This window comes from Apaloderma vittatum, unplaced genomic scaffold (genome assembly GCF_000703405.1).
Source record: "Apaloderma vittatum isolate BGI_N311 unplaced genomic scaffold, ASM70340v1 scaffold13642, whole genome shotgun sequence".
Lineage (NCBI taxonomy): Eukaryota > Metazoa > Chordata > Aves > Trogoniformes > Trogonidae > Apaloderma > Apaloderma vittatum.
Genome location: NW_009702004.1, coordinates 23,508 through 34,059, shown reverse-complemented (window position 1 = coordinate 34,059; position 10,552 = coordinate 23,508). Strand labels below are relative to the sequence as shown.

Sequence of the window (10,552 nt, the reverse complement as noted above, 5' to 3'; positions counted from 1 at the left end):
AAATCAAACAAAACTCATTTTTTTTAAGTCTTTAAAGTGTTCATCCTTATGTGTGAATATGTTTTAGGGAGTAGAGAATAAGTGTTAATTATTTAGGTGAGATTACCATTTGTGATGTACCTTGCAGTTTTACTCAGCAGTAACTTGCAGGTGAATATTTCTCAAGAGAGCGAGATCATCATGAGAGCACTTAAGATCTTTGCCCAGTTTGGGAACTAAATTTTTCTGATATTAAGCACCTGAAACTTTTATGCTGTATCAGAAGTTAGTCTTTGAAGCCTTCAAGATTAGCTGCATGTTACAGTCAATCCTTAGTGGACAGCAGCTTTTTTTTTTTTTTAAATTGTTGGAAGCACAAGGCTGTTATACTATGCCAGATATACACAGCAATTGTTTCTGCCTCACTTCAGTGCTTGGATGCTGGATTTACAGCAGTGCTGTTCACTGGCTTGTATAATGGTATTGGTATTGTGTTAATTCTTGATGACACTTCTTTGTCACGATAATCTTTCTTTTAAAGGATATCAACCAGAAGCTGCAAGAAGATAACCAAGAACTGAGAGACCTTTGCTGCTTTCTGGATGATGACAGACAGAAAGGCAAGAAGGTGTCCCGCGAGTGGCAGAGACTGGGCAGATACAGTGCTAGTGTCATGCACAAAGAGGTTGCCTTGTACTTGCAGAAGCTGAAAGAGCTGGAAGTGAGACAAGAAGAAGTGGTTAAGGAAAACCTGGAGCTGAAAGAATTGTGCGTGTTGCTGGATGAGGAGAAGAGTGGTGGAGCAGGCAGCCGGAGCTCTATCGACAGCCAGATCAGCCTGTGCCAGTTAACTGCGACGAGTGCTTACATAAGAGATGTCGGTGATGGGAGTAGTACTTCTAGCACGGGCAGTACAGACAGTCCAGACCATCATAAACATCACCCAAGTACTAGTCCAGAACATCTTCAAAAAACTCGGGGTGAGGGAAGCCCCGAGCATCAGAAACACAGGAGTATCAGCCCAGAGCACCTGCAGAAACCCCGGGCTTCTGGCAGTCCTGATCATCACCTGAAAGGACCGAGTCCGGAACATCACAAAACCGTTGTCAAAGCACCCGAACAACAAAAGCACAGCAGCAGCAGTCCAGAAACTATCCCAAAGCATGTTTTGAGTAGTAGCCCTGAACACTTTCAAAAACAGAGGCCTGGTAGTAGCCCTGAGCATCAGAAGCATGGCAGCGGCAGCCCGGATCATCTGCAGAAGCACACGCCGAGCGGAAGTACAGAACACCTCCACAAAGTGAGGGGTACGAGCCCTGAGCATCTCAAACAACACTATGGAGGGAGCCCCGAGCATCTCAAACATCTCAGTGGAGGCAGCAGAGAAGGTACCCTCAGGAGACAAGTAACAGATGACCTGTCACCTCACCACAGAAGTATATACAATGGAATGAATGGTGGGTCAATACATTTAGTGAAACTCACTTTGGAAATTACTGAGGTAGTTTTGGTGCTATTTCAGCTGTCTCTGGAAAAGGAGTAATGTTTCCTGTGAAGTGAAAGGTAACGAGTCTGGTGTCAGCATTACTCCCTTAGCAAGTGAGTCCAGTGGGTGTTGGGTGGGTTAAAAAGGTGGAAGAAAAGTGCATCTTGAGTGTTGGTGTATGGTATCAAGAAGCAGCTCTTGGCTCTGCAGTTGGTGGATGTAAACTCTTTGTCCCTAGGTAGATTTCCGTTTACTTCAGAGAGGAATTGTATGTATTTCTTGTGCTGCCTATATTTTGAGTCAGTAGAAGGGAGGGGAATGCCTCCAATTTCATTTCCACTCTAGCAGCCTACCTTCCCTGTAGCTTTAAAGGTTTTGAAATATCCTGATTATAGATCCTTTACCATATGCTCTGGAAAAGACCACATATGAAGAACTAGGCTCAATAGAAATGGGTATGATAGCTACTAAAGCTTTTCAAAGCCTTGAGTTTGCATGTGTTTAATTATAACAAAGGAAAAATTAAACATTTTAAGTTTTGTTTTCTTTTATGTCATTATTCCTGCATTTTACAAAGGTACACAGCTAGGCACGTTTGCTGAGTATCCTTGCCGATTGAAATTAATTACTCTGAGATAGTAAGAATTAAAGTATTTTGGTATTTTAAAGGACAAACTATTTCAGCAGTATTGAAAAGAATGAAATAAAGCAAATAAAATGATTAAAAGCAAAGTTCAAACATCCTCCTGTGCTGTAGAAATAGCTTTTGTTAGACTTGGCAGAATTTTTATAGTCTACTCCATGTTGTTTATGTGCTCCGAGATGTTTTTACGAGGGATATTAACATCATAGTTGAAAACCCATCTCTCAGATCTTTGCGCTTACATTTGAAGTCAAGCTTTGAAGAAAGCGAGGATTTTGCCATAGTAAATTGTCTTGGATGGATTTCATGCGTTTCCATTTTGTAAGTGGCTGTGAGAAGTTGTGTTGACATCGGTGGAACTGGTTGCTTGTTGTTGGATCTGCTTGTGAGATGGAGGAGCAAGTGAGCTTTGCCGGGTGCTCTCCTCATCATTCGTTGCATCGTTCTCATATCAGTGCATGCACCTGTTGTGATGAACTTAAGGGGTTCCTTTAGTTAAGATAAACTGCTCTGTAGGGGTAAATCCAGATTATTTTCAGTGAAATACTTGCCCTTGGCGGGGCTGATGAACCCCAAGGTGGTAAGCATAGAGACTTGTGGTTTTAACCTTTTTACAATTATTAGTAAGATGAGTGTATGGCAACTGTGTGAAGATATGTAGTACATAAGTTATAAAAGTTAGTCTTGCAATACTTGCGTTAAATACTCCCTTTCTCCATTCAGTTCTTTCTGTTTAAAATTGACCTGACTGTAAGTGATGTAAGGTATGGAACCAGGCTTCCTAAGAGTGACTTCTTGCTTGCAATCATGATGTTCATCAGGCCAGTCACTGGTTATGTAGAAAGGTGATCTAATGGTATAAGCATATATTTGGAAAACTTGTGCACAAATATATATTTTTTTAATTTTTTTTTTGCTCCCGGGAGGATAGGATGGGCCTTCTGGTATTTTTTTGGTCCAGAAAGTCCAGTTAAAAACTCATCCATGTTATTAACAGTGCAAGGAAAGCAGTTGTTACTTTAGAGCTGACTGGAGGCTTTTGTGCACAGTATTTCAACTGTCTATGATATGGGCTTGTGCCGTAAGATGCTGGAGAGGGCAGCTGGTGATTTGGGAGTCTGTTTCTTGACTTTAATCAGAGCTTTGCCTGTCCTGTGCTTTATGCAGAGGACTTCTCTCACCAGTAAGTCATCAGACCTTTCTTCTTTTGTGTTTATATAATTCGATGCCAGCTTGAGGTTTAATTCTGACATTTGTCTGACCTTGCTCAATGGCAAAATTCTTCATGACTTTACTTTGAGGAAGGATCCTTTAAACTTCAGGGAAATGGTTGGTGTTCCCAGCAAGGCCAAATCATTTGGAGTTTTGTGTTTTGCTTTTTGTCAGCTGCTGTAAAATTATGGAGAAGGGTGAGTATAGAAGTGCTGATCAGCATCGCTTGTTATCGTTGTGACAGTAATGTGTAAAATCTTAGTTTGCATGTTCTGCATACACGTGCACCTGCCAACTGAGTATAGATGGGAAACTGTGTGTGGAGCTGTGATGGAAGTCCTGATCTTTTGCATCTGCTGTAAGGGATAGTGCAACTGTGAAAACATGACTTAGAAAGTGGCATGGAAACCTGGCTCTGAGCGTTACAAAAAGAGGCTATTTTTGATTCTTATTACAAAGCTGTGTAGTAAGTATACTAGGCCGTATTGGTGGAACCAAGTTTGGTTTGAAATTTGGAGTATATCTAGCTAGTAGCTGTTTGCACAGCTGTGTATTATTTTGCAGGGCACTTCTAATCTGATTGCAGTACTTGTAGGCTATCATTTGAGCAGCGAGAGTGAAGTGTGTGTTTCTATGCGATGAACAACAAAGACTAACGGCTTTTTGGCTCCTTTGTAAATAAAGAAATAAAACAATGTATTTTAACTAGGTACTCAGAACTTACCAGACTGAGTAAAAACCTGTCCCATCTTCCTTGATCTTAATGACCAAGTCAGGCCTGAGGGGAGATGTTCCTCTGCATGTCAGCCCTCACTCCAAAAAGTACTTTCTGACAGACTCTCAAGCTACAGTTAAAGGAGTTGCAATACAATATTACAACACTATGAAAAATATGATGTGTAGCAGTAGTCAGCTTTACAGAACGTGTTGTATGCATCAATCATTGGAGCTTCTTGCAGATTTTAAGCTGTCATAAGGTATGCGGGGAGTTACTTCACTCTGGAGCTGCCTTTGGTCCACAGGCACAGCTGAAGGAATAATGGATGAGGTGGTAACATTTCCTCTCATAATTCTTCTCGTTTTCTATATTCAAATGTTTGATCTTGGTATTTTTTTCTTGTAGGACATGTCAGCTTTCATTTATGAGATTTATAAAGCTTTAAAAAAAAAAAAAAAAAGAACTTTAGGGTTCTCTTACATGTCTTTTCTGAAATGAGTGTCCTGATCGTTTGGAGTGACAGAAAATGGATGCGAGAGCTAAATTTGGCTTGATGGTTGTTAGCTGAAATCATATGTATTTCATTTTAAAGGCTTCAAACAAATAAAACATGACAATCTTATGCTGTGATTGCACCTAAATGTTCTGGGTAATGAGCACAGAGGTGTTTGGGATAGAGTGATTGCTGAAATTAGAAGAGAGAATACCAGTGGTAAAAACATTGTAAAGAGAACATTCATGCAACTTAAAGTAATACATGACAGTTTAACTGGGGTATAAGTGCCTCTATATAAATTAATGTGCTTTCAACATTTACAATCGAAGTGGTACTTTTTATTCTAAGCAATTTACTGTAAACTTTCTATTTTAAGAAGTCCTTTGTTTTACTCTGGGCTTTGACTTTGTGAAAGTATCAGAAGGCTTTCATGTGTGCTTTTTGCTTCCTGCTTTTTTTTATGAAGTAGAACTGCTGACTAACACTGTATGTGCTGCTGTAGGTGTGAGGATTCTTACAGAGCAAAAGCAACAGCACCTCTTCTTGAGCAAAGGTATTTGTAGGCTAAACAGACTCAGATTAAGTTGTAAACAATTTCTGCTATAAATGTGCTTCTTAAAAGGAGAATAAAATCTGAGTGCTGAGTAAAAAGAGGGAAGTACAGTATGACATCAGAGAGAAAATCTTATAATAATGTTACTAACTGATGTCCTCTCTGAGGAAATAGGTCACATTCTGCTGGCCAACTAGTGCGGTGATGTCATGTTTCTATGTAGGTTTGCTTGTGTGTTATGTTTCTTAAAGCTGAAATTGAAATAATTTGCCTCTCATTGACAGCATTGTACAATACTTCCCATGTGACTTGAGCTTTCCTGATGACACCCACCACTGTACATCTGCCATTGGTGGCCTGACACAGCATTCCTTACTCTGAAGAGTAACCTCTTGTATAAACAAAGGCTGCAAGACTGATAAATTTTTATTTTCTTTTTTTGCTGGCCAGTTTGAAGTAATCTACTATTTATTTCAGAAGTTTGTTTTAAGTGTAGAGCTCTGAAACTTTGTCAATTGTCAGTCAGAGTCTTTCAGTTGAATTCCAAAGGTTTTCTCTCAAACTTGTAAATTAACTTCAGCTGTTACACACTGTAGGACAACTGGGGCATGAGATGTGAATATGTATGTGACTAGATCATGCTATGTTTATTACCAAACTTTTTTTTGTGTATGTGGAGTAATTTATCAAATTGAAAATGTGGCTTGTGATATCAAAACAGTGAACCTGCTACCCATTCATGGTGTAGGGCTTTGGGAAGAAGTTTATGCCTACGTATCCTTAACTTTACTGACAAAAGCAGTTCTGGTTTGAATGTTCAATATAAGATGGATTGTTGTTCCAGAAAAACTGTTGATATGTTAATGGGAAGAGTGATGTCTCTCCCTATAAAGAAACTTGCCTAATTATGAGCAGTTATATGGATGTTCCAGCACTCCGATATCCAAAGAGTTCAGTGAGTGCTTAGCGTGGCAGAGACCGGTGCTGACGGCAGAGCTCTGCTTCTGTCCCTGCCTGTGTGAGGTAGGCAGCCCCACTACACATCGCAGTGGGAAGTGCAGGTAGGATTCACCTGAGCACCTCTTGTCACAGCCTCGTACGATACACAAAGTTTCCTGTGAAGTCACAGATCTCAAATTTTATACTTTTTCCTCTTTTCCTCAGGTTGCATCTCCTGCTACACAGACAACTTGGTTTTGCAGTAAGGACATGATATTAATTTTGTCTTTCTTTGACGGAGGCAAGAACCAGAGTAGGGAAATACAGAGATACTATCTGTAAACCATCGCCAGTATGCTACGTAACTTTTAGAACAAGGTCTGTGTTAGTCCATGCTGAGTGTGTTAATATGGTGGGAGGGAGTTGGTGCTGGCTCTACAGCTGCTGCCAGTGGGTTGGTTCCTTGTCCCCAGTTGGTGTGGCAAAGCGCAGCTATAGGGCAACGCTGGCAGACCCCACACGGTAACTCTCTGTTTGGAGCTGTGAGTAGCACCTTTATCCTCTAAGCATTTAACCAGTATGGAGGTCAGCAGCTGTGCTGGCTGGCTGAGCGATTTGAGATGCGTGGCCATATCTCTTGGTTTGATTGTCTCTTGGAACTTCACTGATGTGTGACCACAGACCTCCAGAAGTGAAAGGCTCACCGTAAATCGCAGTGCCATTGGTGCTGCGAGCCAGCGCTTGGGCGTATCCCCCGCCCTTACTAGTGTTACGCTTAGGATGGATCTCACATACTGATGTTTTTTCTTGATTTTGTTTATTTTGCCGTACACGTTTCAAAATAATGTATTTTCTGAGTAGTGAGTGGGAGTTTGTTTTGGTGTGTACTGAAGACAATATAAAAGCTAATTTATTTTTCATAGTGATTGGGTCAAGCTACAAGACATTAGCCTTTGAGAGCTCATCAGGAGCTCGCATGGCTGTTAGAGTTGTTGTGTTGTCTGACTGAAATATGTGGGCAGATTTTAATTTAATTTTATTCAGTACTGGAATATGGAGAGTCCTCACACTAGGGACACACAGCTGTGTCCTTACTTGGAGAGAGCACCTTTAACCTGAGGACAGGACCTCGTGTAATGTAGTCCTTTGCACAGCTTTCTGAGTTACAGTGTTATGATTTTTATAATAGTAAAATATGCTTTTAGAATTATTACAGTGATTAAATTGTCAAATTCTCTGAACTCTAGCAGTTATAATGCAGAGTTAGAATATTATAATGACTTTTGGCAAGTGCTGCTTGCCTAAGAGCTTCAGCCTTGTGGGGTATATTATGTATGTTAATCAAAGGGTGCCCTGTCTTTTCTGTTCTATCTATTTATGAAATACTTTATTTTTTTTTTTTAGTCTTTATTTTATTAGGGACTGAATAATGGAGAGTTGCTGCCAGTTGTGCAGGGGTTGGGTTAGCAATGAGGGAAAAGCACAGCAGTCGGTACAGTGTGGGGGCTAAAATTTTGTACTGCCATTCACACACAGAGTGCATAGATCCTGACAGGAGTCAAGGACAGCGAAGCATTTCAAATTATAGGGTGTTTAATGAGGTATGATAAAGCTTTGTGTACACAGGAAAATTACACTAGCAATGAGAATTTGTTGGCTTCTGGGCTAGTAAGTCATATTTTTAATTAGTAAACTGAAGCGTAGCTTATCGTAGGTTTTACTGTCATAGACAGATATGTAGTGACTCAGAGAGCATTGAGAGTTATCTTCAAGTCATGATCTTGATGTAAATCTTGTCTGCATGTGTTTCTTGAATAGTTAGAGGGTGGGCTCTCTTAAGAGAATCAGCTGGCACGGAAACACTGAGCTTTGAATGTTCATTAATGCTGAAAGAAGTACATCTCAATATACCACAGCCATGCTTGGGAAGAGATTAACATCAAATTATACAGTGCTTGTGGCACAGTCAGTTTTACCACTACCTTATACTTGAATATTTAGACGAGTCCACTGTGTCAGCATCAGTGTTCTGGACTGTCTGAAGGTAACTGTGGCTTTAAGCTTTAATAAAGAAGAGAGGATAGAGCACCGCACTGTGGAATTTGGAGAAGTATTCTAATAGGATGCTCAGCTGTAACTAAACTCTTAAGCCATGGCTGGAGACTTAGCCAGACCCTCATTGCTGTGAAATGGCACAGAGCCCAGCAACAGTTCAAGTCCTGAGAAGTCTTGTATGTTCCTTCGGGTAATGCAAAGGAAAGATAATGCGCGAATCCCACGTGTTTGGCAGAAGAGTTACGATTCATTTGGTCTAAGCTGAACACAAGCTTCTAAGCAATTGAAACTGAGGGTGAATTTCACTGTGGTGTGTTGTCCATTGCTGTTAATGGCAAGACTTTTTTGTGTGCCTCTATGTAAAACAGCTGGTCCTGGTTCCTGTTGGGGACAAAAAAAAAGAAAAATATCAAATGCTAGTTGGATTGGTCTGATCTATTGTGACAATTTCTTGTTTCTGTGGGGCAGTTCTTTTGGTCATTTTTCCTTTATACGTGGATGCAGTTCTTCCACGTGCTTGTTCTCCAGCTGTGGCTTGTTATATTCCTTAAGGACTTAATCATAGAATCATAGAATGAGTTGAGTTGGAAGGGACCTTTAGAGGTCATCTAGTCCCACCGCCTGCAGAGAGCAGGGACATCCTGAACTAGATCGGGTCTTCACCATTAGTGCAAACCTTAAGTACTGTGAAGGGTTTTAGTAATGCTCTTTGGCTCCTTTGCATGCCTTAATCTTTGGGGCATTTGCAATAAAGAAATCTAAAACATAGTTAAGTAAACGAGGAGAAAAATCCACCCTTCTCTCTTTCTGTTCTTTGGACTATTTCTTCTTTTGAAATCTGATCACTTGTGATGGGATTTTCAGACAGTATCATAACAGAAAGATACCAAATGAAATAAGAAAATGGAAAGATTAGCCTGGAAGAGGCCCTGGGCACTGAGACTGAAAGACAATGAGATACACTGGTAATAACAGTAATCTATTTCAGAGGAAATGAATTATGTGAGTATAATGTGGAGATGGATGAATACTAAAATCTTCTTTAAAAAAACCAAACCACTAATGATTCTGGTTGATGCACATCTAGTGTTTTAGTAACTTTTTTTTACTGCTTTTAATTCTACAAGATACACAGAGAGTCAGGATCATGATCTGAGATCTGTCTGTGAGTGCTTGGTACACAGCATGAAAATTTTTGCAAATTTATTGGTTGTGAATGAAAGAGCTTCTGTCTTGATCTAGGCTGCCTTAAAAAATGGACAGTTATGTGAAGGCTGTGAGTAACAGCTCTAGTTCAACTTATTGATTCTGCTGTAAAGCTTCTGGCATATTTGCATTGTTTCTGTATGTTCTTGGGGGGGGGGGAAAGGACCCACTTATGTTTTTGGGGGGGGGGGGAAGGAACCAGCAGTTTTGCACCTGTATGCTTCACATATCCATTTCTTCAGCCCTTTATTTTTTTTATCTGCATGGTTGATGTGACTTTATGCTGAAAACTAAAAACTTCTTGTCAGGTTGCTGACAGGGAGAAATGGTGGCAAGGTTTCTAATGCTAATTTGTAAAAGTCCCTGTAACGATTTAAGTTGTTATTTAGACTAATCAAACACAGTAGTGTTCCAGCACTGTCGAGAGTAAAAGGTATGTTGGAGGTGAAAAAACACAGGGAGCCCTGTTGTAAGCAACAATAGTCAAGATCTTCTCATGGTCCCTATTTTCGTATTTCTTCAGGGTTACCCAAATTCTTCCAGAGCTTTTATGCCTGTGATATCAAACTCCTCTAATCTGATCGTAGAGAGATACCTTTTTCAAATGTTTGACCTCAAAACTCACTAGATTTCTTTGACTGCATCTCTTTAAGCTCCTGTGAACTGTGAAGATTGACTTGATCAATGCTTGCTGTAGGTTTTTGGAGCATGCACTTGTAACTTGGATTCAAACCAGAAAGACATATGCTTTTTGCAAAGGTTGCAGGGCCAATTGATCACTCTGTAGCTCACATTTATGGGAAGTTCAGACAAGCCTGGAGAAAAGTGTTGATAGGTGACCCACATCCCCTTTTGGTTTCTGAGTCTGGTTTTTTTCTACAGTGAATGAATCTTAATGATCTTAAAAATCCATCTTATCATTTTTGTGGTCTGAAAACATTACCAGTGACATCAGGATGGGTCTTTAAAAATCTTGTTTGATTATGAGAGAGAAAAAGAACATTTTACTGAAGGCAGCTGAATACATCAAGCACTAGCATATGAATGCTATGAGGTAGAACCTGAAAATTGGCTCAAATCCTTCCAAGTGTTTGAGCACTTCACTCCTCATTGGCACCCGACTTGCACTGAAATTGGATGCCCAGACAGAAGAAAGATGCTCTTGCAATGCTCTGAATGAAGTCACTTGTCCGGTATTGTAATTCACTTTGTTTGCTCATGTCTGTTCTAGAATTTTTTGTAACCTGAAGTCAAATTCAGAATTT

General features: G+C 40.1%; 1 protein-coding gene across 1 annotated transcript; it reads left to right on the top strand.

Annotated features, from left to right (window-relative positions):
* Positions 1 to 520: 520 nt before the first annotated feature.
* On the top strand, positions 521 to 1,436 carry CCDC85A (coiled-coil domain containing 85A; the record flags this gene model as incomplete). The annotated part of the gene is made up of 1 exon (XM_009879374.1): positions 521 to 1,436. A coding segment is annotated over one exon (916 nt), but the record flags the coding sequence as incomplete, so codon positions are not given.
* Between the last annotated feature and the right edge of the window lie 9,116 nt (positions 1,437 to 10,552).